Below are 14,953 nucleotides of genomic sequence, written 5' to 3' on the forward strand. Positions count from 1 at the left end.
ATACCTGTGTGTTCCAGTCTGGCCCTGCCGTGCATCCCCATCATGTAACTGAGCTGTCAGCCACCCCACCCCGCCTCCCCGTGCTCCATCACCCCCAGCCCAGGAGGGGAATCCGGGCACTGCGGGGGGGACCCGTGAAAGCCCCCCCACCGCTGGTTGTAGCCTGCCCCATCCCCGACCCCGTCCTTACTGGGCGGTGAGAAATGAGGCCGGGGCCGGGGTGACCGTTTGTGTGTTGGGAGGGTCCGGCCCCATTTGTACCTGCCAGGAGCAGTTCCTGGGAGGGTCGGCCGTGCTGGGGGGGCTGCGAGGGTCACAGCGGGGCCAGCACAGCCCTGCGGCAACGCAGCATCGCTCACTGCCAGCACCGTCCTGCGCCACGGGCCGGCACCGGGCCGAGGACCGGCAGCTGCACCCACATTGCTCAGCACCGCACCGAGAAGCGCGGCGGTGACACGGCCCGGAGCTGCCACGGGCTGGGGGTTGTGATGGGTGATAATGGCTGATCGCTGCGGTCCTTCAGGCCGTAACGACTCCATGGGCTGAGCCTCCTCGCTGTGCAGCTCCCAGCACACGGCCCCGGTGTGCTCCATGGCACGTCCAGCCTCGTGCACGGGGCACACTCACACTCGCAGCTTTTCACCCCAGCGTCCTCTCGGCCACCTGAGCCAGAGGTGACCCCGGCGGTGGCCGTGGGGGGATCCCGGGGCCGTGGGGGGATCCCGGGGCCGTGGGGGCTGAGCTGGGGCAGGACAGGCCTGGAAAGGGGCCACGGGGAGCAGCATTGAGGGGAGCCCAGCAGACGTGGGACGGCTCACCTGGGGCTCTGCCATTGCTGTGCCCTCCCTTCACACCCTCACGGTGCACTGTGCTGCCTGGTGCATTGCACACTGTGCCCGTGCATTGCACACTGTGCCCGTGCATTGCACACCTCTGTGCCCGGCTCTGCCCGGCAGATACCTCCCGGCACAGCAGCAGTGCCAGGCCGGGCACAAGCAGCGCTGGGTTGTGCTGGGTAGAGCTGGGTAGTGCTGGGTAGTGCTGGGTTGTGCTGGGTTGTGCTGGGTTGTGCTGGGTAGTGCTGGGTAGTGCTGGGTAGTGCTGGGTTGTGCTGGGTAGTGCTGGGTAGTGCTGGGTTGTGCTGGGTAGTGCTGGGTAGTGCTGGGTAGTGCTGGGTAGTGCTGGGTTGTGCTGGGTTGTGCTGGGTTGTGCTGGGTTGTGCTGGGTTGTGCTGGGTAGTGCTGGGTTGTGCTGGGTTGTGCTGGGTAGAGCTGGGTTGTGCTGTGCAGCGCCACGGGGATGGGCCCGGGGGGGCCGAGGGCTGCGCTGGGGAACGATGCGCCCCAGCGACCGTTTGCAGCCCGGCACCGCGGGGCCGCGCGGCTCCATCCGCAGATACATAATTAATGCACCCTGAGCTCGGCGGGGCTGCGGGGCGGGCCGGGGCTTTTAGCGGAGACCTGCTCTAATATTCAGCTCCATTTCCGCCGCGCGGGGCTGGGCGGCTCCTTCTGGTAAGCGCTGCGGGGGCTTTTCCCGGCCCTGGGGTGCGGGGCGGGCGGGCTCGGACCCGGAGCGCTCGGCGCGGCACAGAGCGGCAGCGCTCCGGGCAGGGGCTGCCCATCGCGGGGTCATCCCGCTGCAGCCCCTGGGGCCATCGGCCTTTCCCCGGCCTCAGCGCGGGGCCCCCAGCCCCGCACCAGGACCAGCCCCACACCGGGACCAGCCCCACACCGGGACCAGCCCCACACCGGGACCGACCCCGCGATCCCCGGTGCCGGGGGGCTCCGGAGGCGGCCGGCGCCGGGGGGTTCGTGGCAGCGAGGCCGCTGGGCGCGGGGCGGGGGGCTCGGAGGGGGGGCTGGGCACTGGTTATGGACTGAACTCCCTGCCTAATGCACCTGATTGGATTTGCAGAATCCAATTACCTGCCCTCGGCCTTTGATAACGAGGTTCTGAGCGACGGTTTCTGTCAACGGCCCCGCGGCAGCGAGAGCTGCGGGCACCCGGCACCCCCCGGCCCACGCAGCCCCGGCCCGCCGGGCAGAACCCGCGGCCTCGGGGGAGGGGCCGGGCCGGGAGGTACCGAACCCCCCAGAATCACCCGACCCCCGCGGGGATGGGGGCGGCGGGAGCCCGGGATGGGCCGTACCGCGCACACTGCGGGACCGGGGGCTGCGCACCCCCCTCCCGCTGTCCCGCTCCTCCAGCTCCCCGCACCCTGCCCAGCGGCCGCAGCCCCACGCCCTGGCACCGTCAGCCCCACAGAAGCTTTGGGGCCTCGGCCGCCGACCCCGCTGACTGCGGTGGGGTCCATCCCGCGCCCCTCAGGACAGCGAGGGCTGCCCCGCTCCTCCGCCCCGCGCCCCCCGCCCCCCGCTCCCGTCCCGCAGCGCTGCCGGAGGGTCAGCAGCCCCCGAGCTGCCCCCGGCCCGGAGCTCCCCGTCCCCCAGAGGTCGCCCCGCGCCCCATCTCCCCCCCCCACCCCGCCCCGCGGCCGCAGCCCGGCGGGGAGCGCACCCGCCGCACGGTGCCCCCCGTCGTGCGGCTCCTCCCCGAGGGCGCTGCGCAGACGCCGACGGTCACCGTGGTGACGTCCGACCGGGGCGGCTTCGGCCGTCGGGGGCCGTCGGGGCGCCGTGTGCGGGGCCGTGGCTGCGCGGTGCAGCTGCCCGAGGGCCCGGCCCGGCCCAGCGCCGCCGGTCGTTACCGGGGGGAGCGAAGCGTGCGTGCCACCGCGTCACCCCCGCACCCAGCGGCTGCCAGCGCCCGGCCCGGGGCCGGCGGGTGCGGGGCACCGGGAGTGTTTCATGCGGTTAAGAAGTGTCTGATTGAGGCAGGAGGCGCCAGCAGCTCCCACGGGAGCCGCAAGTCAAGGACTGGAGGACCAAATGCAGGCTAAAGTAATCCAATCTGGGCCGGCTTCATCTAATTAGCCCAGAATTAACCCAGCAGCCAGAGAGGAGCTGACTGTCCCTACAGTTTGCCAGCGGGTTTGGGGGGGAAGCGGGAGGAAGAAGGGGACGTCCAGCGATAATGAGATTAGAGGGGGAGCGGGCGGGAGAGGGCGGCTTGGCAGCAGCTCCCGGTGGTAACGTGGGGCCCGGCCAGGCCTCCGCCGCTTAATTGCCGCTCGCTGGAGCGGCTGGCAGCGGTGTGAGGGGCGGGCAGCGACCCGCAGTGCTCCGTCCTGCCCCCGCACAGCGCCCGAGCCCGGCACGGAGCCGCGCGGGGACACGGGGACATCGGCGCGGGGCTGCGGGGCTCCAGCGGCAGCAGAGCGGCAGCCCGGGGGGAAGGGGGGGCACGAGGGGGGGTGTCGCAGGGGTTGTTCTGTTGGGTGATGGAGGAGCCGTGGGAAGGAAAATGCGGGATCTGTGCACGCATCCCAAGGCCGTGCCAAGGGCCGGGCACCCTGCGGGCTGCTGCGGGATGCAGGGGAGCAGGGAGCGGCTCCGCTCAGCTCAGCGGCCGCTGCGGGACCCTGCGGCTCCGGCAGCAGCAGAGCCCGGAGCTGCGGTCAGTGCGGGCAGCGCCGTGGGGCTGAGGGCTGATTTCCCACCCTGGGCCATGAAAGTGTCCCGCTGCCACATCCCCTGCTCAGCGCCGCACGAGTGTCCGCCCCGAGGGGAGATGAGCGGGGCCGTGTGCTGGGAAGCACCGGGCTGTGAGCGGGCAGGGAACGAGGAGCGGGGCTCTGTCTGGGCGCATCGGGCTGTTCCAGCCCTGTTCCTTTACAGGTGTGTGTGCGGGTCCCTCACCGGAGCCCCGCGGTGCCCGCAGCACTCAGGGACCGGGCAGAGCCACGGGGCGGCCCGATGGCGGCTCACAGCCCCGGCTGAGCTGTGTGCGGGTCACGGGGCAGGTGGGAGCCGTGACACCGGGAGATGCCGTGGGGAGGCCTGGGCAGATCCCCGAGCCGCAATAGCTCCGGTGTCACCGAGCACCCGCTGCTCCAGCACCGCCCGAGGGCTCGGCCTTGTCCCGGTGCCCCCACCCCCAGCTCTGCCCCCCGCCCCGAGGAGCTCGGGCTCGGTGAGCTCGGGCCGGGCCGCGCTGTGCAGCTCCCGCGGGCGCGGGGCGGAGGTGCCGGTGACACGGGCAGGTGCCGCGGGGCCCATCCATCCCCTGCCCCTCCATCCATCTCCCGGCCCGCCCGTCATTCCAGCCCCCGGGCGCTTCCACACAGCTGCCTCCCGCTCTCGGTTTCATTAACCCGCTCCGTCCCCCGGCTCGACGCGTTTCCCCCCCGCACCTGCGGGCTGCGCTGCTGCGGGTCGGGGCGCCATGTCCCCCCCCCCAAAATGCTGCACACGCGGGACCCGCAACGTTGGCCCCGGGGAGCTCCGGGAGCGGGGGGGTCCACGCTGTGCCCACCCGTGTAAGGTGGGGTGAGCCCCGCGTGGGGCGGTGCGGGGTGTGTGTGGACACGGGGGGTTGTGTGGGCACGGGGGGGGGGATCGTGGGGTGGGTGTGAGCACAGTGAGGGTGGGCGCAGCTCCGGATGGTCAGCGTGGGTGCGTGGGGGCATCGTCACACTGTGCCCTGTGAGCGTGTACACGTGTGTGTGTGCACTGGTGCTGTGCGGGCGGCTCCGTGCGTGTGTGTGTGTGCAGCTGGGGGTGTGCACGCGTGGGGCGGTGCCGTGGTGTGGAGCCGGGTGTGAGCATCTCGTGTGTGTGTTTGTGTGTGTATCCACTCTGCACTGTGTGCAGCACTGTGCTGTTCTACAGGGTGTGTGAACACACGTGTGTGCACACTGAGCCCCACCACGGGGTGTGTGTGTGTGTGTGTGTGTGTGTGTTTGTATGTGTGTGTGTGTATGTGTGTGTGTGTGTATGTGTGTGTGTGTGTGTGTGTGTGTGTTTGTATGTGTGTGTGTGTTTGTGTGTGTGTGTGTATGTGTGTGTATGTGTGTATGTGTCTTTGTGTGTTTGTGTGTGTGTGTGTTTGTGTCCCCTCCACCCACGCAGCCCCACACCCCGTGGAGCAGCGCGTCCCGCTGGGCCCGGTTCTGCCCGGTTCCCCCGATCCCCGCGGTGCCCCCGGGCCGGGCCGTGCCCCCGGGGCGAAGCAGCTGCAGCTCCCGGTGCCGCCGTGATTTACAGGCGCAGCCCCGGTAATGTCATTTGCCCCAGACCGGTGGCGCCAGGGCAGACGGGTGGCCCCTCCCGCGCCGGCCCTTGCCCCGGGGACGTGACCCGCCGCCCTCGCTCTGAACCGGGACCCGGCACCCGTCGGCCCGGACCCACCGAACCCTCGACCGCGGCCCGGAGCGATCGCGATAGTCGCCAAGGTCCCGGCCCGGTCCGCAACCGCCCGTTGTCTGCCCGGTGTACGGGTGGGCGCCGAGCCCGGGGCACCCTCCGTGCCAGATATGAGCCTCGCGAAGGGGCCCGTCTCTGGGCTCCGTGTCACCGGAGCAGGGCGGCCGTGGGACGCGGGTGCGCGCTGACGGCAACGGCGGGTCCGCGGTAAGCGGGTCCACACCGGTCCACAAACGCAGATCCGTGCCCCGGGAACGGCAGGCGCGGGGTCTGTTTGCTGCGGGACCGAAAGGGCCGTGGTCGGTACGTGCGGGCGGCGGCGGCCGCGGGGGCCGAAGGACGGGAGAGCCCCGGGATGCGGGAGCGGCCCCGCGTGGACGCGTAGCAGCACCGGGGCCGCTCTGTGAGAGCCGGGACGAGCAGCGGTCTCCGCCCGGTGAACGGTGCGGCCCCGACGCGGCGGGGGAGGGTGGGTGGCGGCCCCGGGGTTGCGCTCTGTGCGTCCCGACGGCACCGGAGGGAGCAGGGAGGAGCGCGGGGTGCGCCGTGTCTCTGTCCGCTGTCACGGTGGGACCCTCCATCGTTCTGCCGCCCTGAGCCCGGCGATTCTCCGGGCGGGGGGAACCGGGACGCGCCTCCTCCACCGCGGCGCTTCCGACGGATCCCGACAGGAGACCCCGGACACGCGCTGCCCGCGCCGAACCGCGGCGGTGCCGGGGATCCCGGCGGGCCGAGGGGGGGGTGGGGCGGAGGGGCCGGTGCCGAGGCCGGGGAGGGGCCGGTGCCGGTGCCGGTGCCGGGGCGTGGCCCCGGGATGCGCGAGCCCCCGCCCCAGAGGGCGCGTGCTGCCCATCACGGGGCGCGGCCGCCGATCAGGGGCGGGCGGCCGAGAATTTGGCAGCTGCAGATGGAGCGGGGCACAACAGCGCGGTGCAGCCGGGGGGTCCCGCCGCGCCCCGCAACCCGCAGCTCCCGGCCGCCACCAGCCGCCTCCGCCGCGGGCCGCGCTCCGTTCCCGGCCCCCGGCTCGTCCATCTCCCGCCGCCCGCCGCCCCCCCCGCAGCGCCCCGCAGCCCGCGGCCGCGCCCCGCGCTCGGGCGGCCCCGCGATGCCCCGAGTGTGAGCGCGGCGGGGCCATGGAGGCGGCGGCGGCGGCGGCGCTGGCGCGGGAGGGCGGCGGAGCGGCCCCCGCTCCCCACGAGCCCATCAGCTTCGGCATCGACCAGATCCTCAGCGGCCCGGAGCCCCCGGGCGGCGCGGGGCCGGCGCGGGCCGCGGGAGAGCACGACTACCCCGGGCTGTACGGCGGCGGCTACGGCCCCGCCTGCTCGCTCGGCTCCTACAACCTCAACATGAGCATGAACGTGAGCGTCAACGTGACCCCCGCGCCCGCCGCGCCGCCCGCCGGGGTCATCCGCGTCCCCGCGCACCGACCCGCGCCGCCCGCGCCTCCCGCCGCTCCGCCGCCGGTACCGGGACTGTCGGGACTCACCTTCCCCTGGATGGAGACCACGCGGCGCATCGCCAAGGACCGGCTCTCAGGTGAGCGCTCCGCTCCGACGGCTCCGACGGCTCCGAGCGGCGGCTGAACGGGAGCGGGAGCGGAGCGGGCAGAGCGGGTCACACCGGGGGGACCGTCCGCGCCGGGTTCCGCCGCGCTGGAAGCGGCTGCGCTCCGCCGGTACCGTGCGCACGAGGCCGCGGAGCCGCCGATCGCTGCCGTGCGGGGACCGGGATCCCGCCGAGCCGCCCCCCCCGCCCCGGCACCGCGCACCGGGAAGGACAACCGTCGGGGCCCGCGCGCTGCCGCTCCGGGTGGGCGCTGCCCCCGGGTCCCGGTTCCCGTTGGAGCCGGAGCTTCGCCGCAGCCGCTCCCTGCGATGCGCCGGGGGGTCCCGTCGTTCTTTGGCCGCGAGCTCCGCAGCACCGACCTGTCAGAAACGCGGGGCTGCGGCCCCAGCCCGGTACGACCGGGAGGAGAGAGACCGCGTGTGGGAACGGGGAGCGAGGACCCGGTGTGGGGCTGCACGGTGATACCGTGTGTGGGAATGGGGCTGGGAGGGGAGCAGACACCGGGCAGAGTCTGTGGGGCTGCGGACCTGTGATGTGGGATGGCAGAGGGGTTGTGAACCCACAGTGCGGGGTGTATGTGGGGCTGTGAACCCACAGTGAGGGGTGTATGTGGGGCTGTGAACCCACGTTGTGGGGTGTATGTGGGGCTGTGAACCCACGTTGTGGGGTGTCTGTGGGGTGTGAGCCCACATTGTGGGGTGTCTGTGGAACTGGGGGCCTGTGCTGTGGGGTACTTGCATGGCTGGGGATGTGGTGGGGGGTGTTTGTGGGGCTGGGGACGTGGTGGGGTGGTGCTGGCGTGACTGTGAGCCCGTGCTGTGCAGTGGTCGTTGTGCTGCGTTGTGGGATGTGCTGGGAGGAGGACGGGGCTGTGCAGGTTGTGCAGATCCATGTGCGGGTGTACAGGGATGGATGTGGGGCTGCTGAATGCCGGGTGTGGGGCGAAGCCAAGGCTGGGGTGTAAGGGAGAGCTGGGGAGAGTGGTAGGGTGCAGTGCTGCCAATGGGGCCGTGTGCGGTGCTGCCAATGGGGCCGTGTGTGGGGTGCTGTGTCTGGAGCAGCTCAGGGTGCTGAGATGAGGGCTGTGTCCCCCGGTGCAGAGGGTGTGGGGTGCTGGTGCCTGGTGGGTGTGGGGTGCTGGTGCCTGGTGCTGGGTGCCGGTGGGGTGAGTGAGGGGGGCTGTGAGTGTGGCTGAATGCGGCTCCTTCCCAAGATGGCGGCACTGCCACGTCTGCAGCGCGGCCCAGTGTGGGGACGAGGGCGGTGGACGAGGCCGGGGCTGTGGGGGCTGAGGGAGCTGCGGGGGCCACAGGGGCTGGGCCTCGTGGGGTGGGAGGTCTGGGGCTGTGGGGGCCCATCACGGGCACCATCAGAACCGGGTTCGCCTCCCGGCCCACCCATTGGTGATGGAACATCGTCCCCGCGCATGGCCGCTGCTGACGTCCCCGTCTCCTGCCTGGCGCCAGCAGTGGGGGGACATGGCGGCCCCTCCCCGGCACGGGGTCTCCCAGCCGTGGCCATCACTCAGCACCGGAGCCTTGGGGTGATCTTGGGGCTGTCAGCATCTGTTTGCGGTGAGGGGCCGCCCCATGTGGGGGTGTCGGTCCATCCCCCCGACTGTGCGGCTCCACCTGCACCGAGCGCTTCCACCCGCCGCGGGCAGACACCCTCCCACCACGCTGATGGGGTGTGGGGCACGGATGGTCTGTCCCTGGGGCCTGCTATAGGGTCTGCCCCATGCCCCATAGGTGTGGGGTGCTGGAGCCCCATGGCGGCCCCATGGCGGCCCCATTGAGGCAGCGCTGCCCATGTGCTGTAGTGTTGTTGATGGCCGTGGTGTCCTGAAGCTGAGGCTCAGCCATGGGCCGCCCGTGCCGCACACACACAGTCCTGCTCCATCCTCCTTGCAGCGGTTTGCTGCTCCATCCTTTGCTGCCCTGATGCTCCCATGGCCCCATCTCCATGTCCCTGTGGGAGGTGGCAGCCCCCTCCCCATCCCCCCCCAGCAGCTGCAGGGCAGCCAACCCAGAGGCTGCTGCGTGCGAAGGGAAGGAGAGGAGACATGAGCTGCCTCCATGGCCTCCGGTGCCATCCCCTCCGCGGGGGCTGCCGGGAGGCGGCGGGGCTGGGAACAGGGCCGGGTTTGTGCTGCCCGGAGCCCTCGATGACCCTGAGGGTGGGACCACTCGGTGATGTGGGGGGGGGTCCCAGCTGCCGGGTCCCCCTTTGGGCTCCGGGTGCAATTGTAGCCACGTCCACACGAGCCCCCTGGGCACGTTTAGCGGCGCCGTGTCCCCTGCAGGATCGGGATGTGTGTTTTCCTTCCTCGCCCCCTCCCCACAGCTCGCATGGAGCTCCCATCCTGCTCTGCCCACACCCCGCTCCAGGGGCCGTGCCGCTCCATCCCCTCGGGCCGCTCTCGGTCCCGTCCCCATCGGTGTCTGTCCCTCGCTTTGGGGCCTCGTTGCGCTCCCCCCGCCCGGCGCAGCCGCTCACCCCCCCCCGCCCACAGCTGCGCTTTCGCCGTTCGCGGCCACGCGGCGCATCGGGCACCCGTACCAGAACCGGACGCCGCCCAAGAGGAAGAAGCCGCGCACGTCGTTCAGCCGCGTGCAGATCTGCGAGCTGGAGAAGCGCTTCCACCGCCAGAAATACCTGGCGTCCGCGGAGCGAGCCACCCTGGCCAAGGCGCTCAAGATGACGGACGCGCAGGTCAAAACCTGGTTCCAGAACCGCCGCACCAAGTGGAGGTAACGGGGGCTGCTCGGGGCCGGGTCGCCCGCAGCTCCTGGCGCTGCTCGGCCGCTCCGCTCGCGTTCCGGCCGGGGCCGTGGGGCCGGTGTCCCCGTGCGCCCCATCGCTCAGCCCGGGGCCGTGTGTGCAGGAGGCAGACGGCGGAGGAGCGCGAGGCGGAGCGGCAACAGGCCAACCGGCTGATGCTGCACCTGCAGCAGGAGGCTTTCCAGAAGAGCCTGAGCCAGCCGCTGCCGCAGGACCCGCTGTGCATGCACAACTCCTCGCTGTACGCCCTGCAGAACCTGCAGCCCTGGGCCGAGGACAATAAGGTCACGTCCGTCTCGGGGGTGGCCTCCGTGGTGTGAGGGCGCCGCGCGGCGGAGGGACCCGCTGTGCCCCTGGGGGCCCCGGACCGGTCGGGAGGCGGCAGCTCAGCCCGGAGGGGCGCGGGGCGGCCCCGTCACCCCCGGGGCGGGGCGGGGAGGGGAGGGGAGGGGGCTGCTGCTTCCCGGTGCCATCCCGAGCGGCAGCCCCCTCCCCACGCCACATCCGGGCCCCGTCACTGCCCTGCTGGAGCCGCAGCCCCTGGCAGATGGACTGTGATACCTGCCCCCCTCACCCCCACCTTCATCCCACGCGCCTCTGCCAGCCCGGACCCTCGGGGGGGGTCGCCCACCCCGTGCAGCCCCTCGGAGCCCGATCCCCCATCGGCAGCTCCACGTGCTGGGGCGGCGCCTCGGCGCCCATCGTGCCCATGGCGGGCAGAGCCGGGGGCGGGGGCGGCGCCCCCTGGACTCTCACATTCCCGGCGCCGGTAACTCCGTGCTGCCCCCGGCCGTTGTGCGGCGCCGTCCGACCCGGACGGGTCCGAGTTCGTGAGCTCTGGCTTCCAGCCGCGGGGTCCCACCGCCCGCAGCGCTCCCTGTGCGACGGGCCGATGGAGTTTGTTGGCCACACGGGACGGGCTCCCGGTGCTCCCGGCGCTCCCGGCGCTCCCGATGCTCCCGGCCCATCTGCAGCCCTGAACAATGAGCACAGGGTCCCCCCCAGGAGGCAGTGGGTGGCAGCAGCCCCCCCAGAACTGCCCCCGGGGCCTCTTCTGCCTCCTCCCCACGCCGTGTCTCACTGTGGGGCTGAACTATTGTTCTGGCACAATGTGGACAATGCGGGCAGTGCCACTTCTGGATCCCGCAGCGAACTTCCACCCCCGTGTGTCCCAGCAGCGGGTGCAGCCGGGCCAGGACTCGGGCGATGCCGGGCTGGGCCGTGGGACCCTCCCCAGGCAGCTCCAGCCGGTCCCGCTGCTGGTGGGGCTGAGGTCCCGACCCCGACCCTAATCGTGACCCCGATTTTGACCTTGACCTCCCCGCTGACCCCGACCCGGCCCCCGCTGTCCGTGCTGCTGCCGGGACGCGACGGAGCGGACGGGAACCGCCCCGGGAACGGCGGTCGTGGACCGGCACCCGCGGGGACCGCTGCCCGAACCGGGACCCTTTGGGGCGTACCGGGACCGTACCGGGAGCCTGCGGTGTCGGCGGGACGCCGCCCGGCCCCGTCGGGTCTCGCAGCTCATTGGGTTACGGACCGGGGGGCCGGGCGGCGTCCCTCCGCTCCCGCAGCGCACCCGGGAGGAGGCGGGGCCGCCGGTGCCGGTTTCCCGACGGCGGGATTGGCTGCGACTCCGTGACGCGGCCGGTCGGACCGGGAGGGGGGAGCCGCCGCCGCCGCCGCGCCGCCGCAGAGCAGCCGGGATGAGCGGCCCCGGCGGGGGAGAGGACGGCCCGGGGGGCTGCGCCCTGCGCTGGGCCGGGCCCCGCTGCTCTCCCCGCTCCCGGGGCGGCGAGGCCGCGCTCCGCGCCCGCGCAGAGGCTGCGGGGTATCGGCGGCTGCTCCGCGCCCGCGCGGCGGAGGTGGAGGCGCTGCGCGGGGCCGTGGGGGCGCTGCATCGGCAGCTGGAGGGGCTCCGCCACCGGCGCAGCGGGGAGGTCGCCAAGTACCAGGTAACGGGGGGGGGGGAATTGGGGGTGATCGGGGGGGGGGGGGGGTGGCCGAGAGGCGCGAGCGAGGGGGTGGTGCGTGATGGGGGTGGGATGGAGGATCGCTGCGGTGCGGGGGTCTCAGGAGAAGGGGAGGCTGGGGCGGGGTCCCGGGGTCCGGGTCGCGGTCCCGGAGCGGCGCTGACAGCCCGACTGCAGGAGCGGGTGGCGGAGCTGGAGCGGCAGATCGGAGAAGCGGAGCAGGAGATGGCGCGGTGCCTGCGGGAATATCCCGCGCTGCTGCGGCTGCGGATGGCGCTGGACGCGGAGATCGCCGCGTATCGGTACGGGGAGGGGGCGGGGGCGGGAGTGGGGGCGGGGGACGCGGGGCTCAGCGGGACCCCTTTGCTGCAGGGAGATGCTGGAGGGGGAGGAGCTGCGCCTGGGTGCCGTGGTTCCGCCGTGACGGGGCGCCCACCCCTTTGCCGGGGACCGGGGACCGCCGGGACTCCCCGGATTCCCAGCCCCGGGCCGCTGCTCTGCGGGACCCTCGGAGCCCCCCGCCCCTCTGGAGCACCATCTGCTCCCGAGCCACGGGACCCCCGGACTCCTGGATCCCGGACCTTCTGGACCCCTTGACACGGGACCCCTGGGCTCCGCAGATGCCCCCGGGGGGCTCCCGCTCCGCAGCAGGGCAGTGCCCCGGGCCTCACACTCTCACCAGCCTCCCCAGAGCGGCAGCAGGGCGCAGCCCCGGCCCTGGCCCACGCGGGAGCACCTCAATAAACGCCCCGTGGCATTACCCAGCGCCGAGCGCTCCGTGTGATGGGGCGGTGACCCCCGGCAGCTCCGTGTGTGGGGCTGCAGCTGAGGCCGTGCCCAGCGCCGCTCCACGGCTCATGGGCTGAGTGAGGGCCGTTCCCTGCCGGGGCCGCCTGGCTGCGGGCTCTGCTCTCGTTCCCCCCCAGCTGGAGCTGCCGGCTGCGTGTCCTGCAGGGCGCTGAGGGGTGGCAAAAACGGGGCTGGGAGCTGTGGGGCGCGGAGCCCTGCTCACACACACACACACTGATTGGGGTTTTGCACAGAAAAGCCAAGCTCAGCTCTTATACAGAGATTAAAAACAGCACTTCAATATAACACGGGTGGATGGGAATGTTGGCAGCGGCAGCTCTGGCCGCTTCAGCCCCCGGCCCAGGGCTCTGCGCCCCTCAGCCCCGCCGCAGCCCGGCTGTGCCCACCTCCCTCCACCCGCTCCAGGGGCTCCACGAGGAGTTGCTGTAGGGGTCCTGGCAGCTGATGCGGACCCTCCGCACACGCTCCCGCAGCCTCGTCTGCTCTGTGCCCTCCACAAGAGTGTCAACCTGGAAAGGGGGGTTTGGTCACGGCCCGGGGAGGGGCACGGGGAGCCCTGCAGGAGCTGGGGGCGCAGCAGCTGGGGGCTGGGGCTATTCCCCGTCCCTGGCAGTGGTGCTGCCTGACTCGGGCAGTGCCGGGGGGAGCTGAGGTCACAGCTGGGAGTGACCATTTCCTGCCCCCACCTCAGGGGTCACTGAGCGCCGCTCGTCACGATTCTGCTGTGCTGTGGGAGAGGCCAGTCTGCGGATCTGGAAGCGTGGGCCGGGGGGGCTGTGTGCAGGGCGGTGTGGGTGGGGGCAGGGGGCTGTGGGCAGCCTGTTACCTGGGTGCCGTTGGGGAGCTCGTACTGCAGCCAGTAGAGAAGAGCAAAGTAGGACCTGGGGAGCGGCCAGGAGGCCGGGGGGGCCCAGGCCAAGTGGAGCTGCCCCTCGTGAAGGTGCGCGGTCAGCGCCTGCGGGGGGTCGGGTCGCACTGCGGGCAGCGGAGCACGGCGGGGCTCAGCGCGGGGCTGCGGCCCACAGGGGTTCCCAGCCCCAAACCCCACCGAGGGGACACCCGCGGGCTGAGCTCACCGATGTCACGGACAAAGAAGTGGATGGAGAAGCTGAGGAAGGAGGTGTCTGAGATCCCCTCGAAGCTCAGCTGCAGCGGCCGCAGCTCCTCCGCGAAGGGGCAGAAGGACGGGTCCGTGAAGTTGGCGCTGAACCGCCCGCCGTGCCCGGCTGCGGGCACCCAGAGCCCGACGGAGCCGTCGCTGTGCGGGAAGGCGGAGTGAGCGCGGGGAGCCGGCGGGGCCGGGGCCGGGGGCTGCGATACCCACCTGCGCGTGAGGCGGGCGCGGAACACGGCGGAGCGGGGCCCCGTCCAGGAGCAGCGGAAGGAGCCGAGGTAGGAGTCGGCCCGGCAGGAGGCGGCCCTGCCCCCCTCTCCTGACGGGGCCGGGAATAAAGGGGTTGGGGTCCGCGGGGCTGAGCGGGGCGTCCCCTCCCCAGACCGTCCCACTCAGCCCTGCCTGGCTGCATCCTCCGTCCCGCAGGCTGCAGCACGATCTGCCTCGTACCCGTGTTGCGTGTCAGGCGGGTCCCCTGCCTGCCCCCACGCTCGTTCCATCCATCCCCACCCTTCCCCATCACTCCACGTCAGTCATCCACGTCATCGCTCCTGTCCCATCACCCCACGCCTGCCCCATCCTGCCCGACATCCCACATCCCTCGTCACCCCCCTCCTCGGCCCCCTCCCCGGGTACCGCTGTCCCCGACCACCACGTAGGTGCTGTCCAGCAGGACGCCCCCGGCCCAGCAGCTGTAGTTGCCGGTGGCCGGCAGGTCCAAGCCGAGGATGGTGAGATTCCGTCCGTTCTCCACGAGCTCAGCCATGGGCTCCGGCTCCCCGTTCTGTGTCCACTTCACCTCCTGCCTCGAGGTGTTGCATTTCACCACCACGTCCTCGTTCAGGTTCCCCACCAGAACTGGAGATGAGGTGCAGAGGCTGCGGTCAGTTTGTCGCCTGCTCCGTGGTGGGGCTGGGTGCCCCCCTCCCCAGGTACCACCCACCCACGGCCCCCAACCTGCTCCATCACCCCCCGTCCGCTTCCCATCCCTCCCTGCACCTGGTGCCCCCTCTGAAGCCCCCCCGTTCCCTCTTGCACTCACACTTTGGGGGGAAGGCGGTCAGGGTGTCCGTAAGGGTGATGCACAGCGCCAGGAGCACCAGGACCGGCATCTGCGGGGAGAGGGGCGGTGTCAGGGGACGCGGCGCTGGATCCCGGGAGGAGCGGTGCCGGGGCGCAGCCGTACCGGGGTTCAGCGGGGGTGGGCAGAGCGAGTGGAGCCGGGGGCAGCGGCTGGGAAAGCACCGCTCGGTGGGCGGTGGGCGCAGCTCCCAGCCCTTCCCGGCACGGCCCCGGGCAGGGAGTGCCCGAGTGGAGCAGCACCTTTCCGGCTCCCCGTCACCCCCCCAGAGACCCCCCCCCCGCACCTACCTCTGCGTGCGTTGCTGCTGCTGGCTCTGAGGGCCGGGAGCTGCCGTGTATATACCGAGCCGCGA

At 72.2% G+C, this 14,953-nt stretch overlaps 3 protein-coding genes across 3 annotated transcripts; 2 read left to right on the forward strand and 1 right to left on the reverse strand.

The window, feature by feature from the left end:
- Window positions 1-6,155: 6,155 nt before the first annotated feature.
- TLX2 (T cell leukemia homeobox 2) lies at window positions 6,156-10,157 on the forward strand. The gene is made up of 3 exons (XM_015850168.3): window positions 6,156-6,809; window positions 9,352-9,589; window positions 9,724-10,157. Exons 1-3 carry the CDS (start codon window positions 6,404-6,406, stop codon window positions 9,938-9,940), a joined length of 861 nt encoding a protein of 286 aa, XP_015705654.2. The 5' UTR covers window positions 6,156-6,403; the 3' UTR covers window positions 9,941-10,157.
- Window positions 10,158-11,218: 1,061 nt separating this feature from the next.
- On the forward strand, window positions 11,219-12,358 carry LOC107306838 (alpha-internexin-like). Its single transcript, XM_085547720.1, has 3 exons — window positions 11,219-11,575; window positions 11,771-11,895; window positions 11,966-12,358. Exons 1-3 carry the CDS (start codon window positions 11,327-11,329, stop codon window positions 12,015-12,017), a joined length of 426 nt encoding a protein of 141 aa, XP_085403846.1. The 5' UTR covers window positions 11,219-11,326; the 3' UTR covers window positions 12,018-12,358.
- LOC107306820 (interleukin-12 subunit beta-like) lies at window positions 12,055-14,639 on the reverse strand. Its single transcript, XM_085547721.1, has 6 exons — window positions 14,560-14,639; window positions 14,154-14,375; window positions 13,728-13,836; window positions 13,480-13,661; window positions 13,230-13,378; window positions 12,055-12,912 (listed from the first exon to the last, which is right to left on the reverse strand). Exons 1-6 carry the CDS (start codon window positions 14,627-14,629, stop codon window positions 12,760-12,762), a joined length of 885 nt encoding a protein of 294 aa, XP_085403847.1. The 5' UTR covers window positions 14,630-14,639; the 3' UTR covers window positions 12,055-12,759.
- Window positions 14,640-14,953: the final 314 nt, after the last annotated feature.

The sequence above is a fragment of the Coturnix japonica genome, chromosome 4, assembly GCF_054131305.1.
Source record: "Coturnix japonica strain WE chromosome 4, WE-NBRP24, whole genome shotgun sequence".
In the NCBI taxonomy this organism is placed as follows: Eukaryota; Metazoa; Chordata; class Aves; order Galliformes; family Phasianidae; genus Coturnix; species Coturnix japonica.

What these genes read in the sequence shown, in the direction of transcription:
- TLX2 (XM_015850168.3), top strand. Translation starts at nt 6,404, where the DNA reads ATGGAGGCGGCGGCGGCGGCGGCGCTGGCGCGGGAGGGCGGCGGAGCG. An exon ending in CGCCAAGGACCGGCTCTCAG is followed by an intron (nt 6,810 to 9,351) that starts GTGAGCGCTCCG and finishes CCCCGCCCACAG; the next exon opens with CTGCGCTTTCGCCGTTCGCG. An exon ending in AACCGCCGCACCAAGTGGAG is followed by an intron (nt 9,590 to 9,723) that starts GTAACGGGGGCT and finishes CCGTGTGTGCAG; the next exon opens with GAGGCAGACGGCGGAGGAGC.
- LOC107306838 (XM_085547720.1), top strand. Translation starts at nt 11,327, where the DNA reads ATGAGCGGCCCCGGCGGGGGAGAGGACGGCCCGGGGGGCTGCGCCCTG. An exon ending in GGGAGGTCGCCAAGTACCAG is followed by an intron (nt 11,576 to 11,770) that starts GTAACGGGGGGG and finishes GCCCGACTGCAG; the next exon opens with GAGCGGGTGGCGGAGCTGGA. An exon ending in GCGGAGATCGCCGCGTATCG is followed by an intron (nt 11,896 to 11,965) that starts GTACGGGGAGGG and finishes CCTTTGCTGCAG; the next exon opens with GGAGATGCTGGAGGGGGAGG.
- LOC107306820 (XM_085547721.1), bottom strand. Translation starts at nt 14,629, where the DNA reads ATGCCGGTCCTGGTGCTCCTGGCGCTGTGCATCACCCTTACGGACACC. An exon ending in CTTCTTTGTCCGTGACATCG is followed by an intron (nt 13,379 to 13,479) that starts GTGAGCTCAGCC and finishes CGCTGCCCGCAG; the next exon opens with TGCGACCCGACCCCCCGCAG. An exon ending in AGCTCCCCAACGGCACCCAG is followed by an intron (nt 12,913 to 13,229) that starts GTAACAGGCTGC and finishes CCCCCTTTCCAG; the next exon opens with GTTGACACTCTTGTGGAGGG.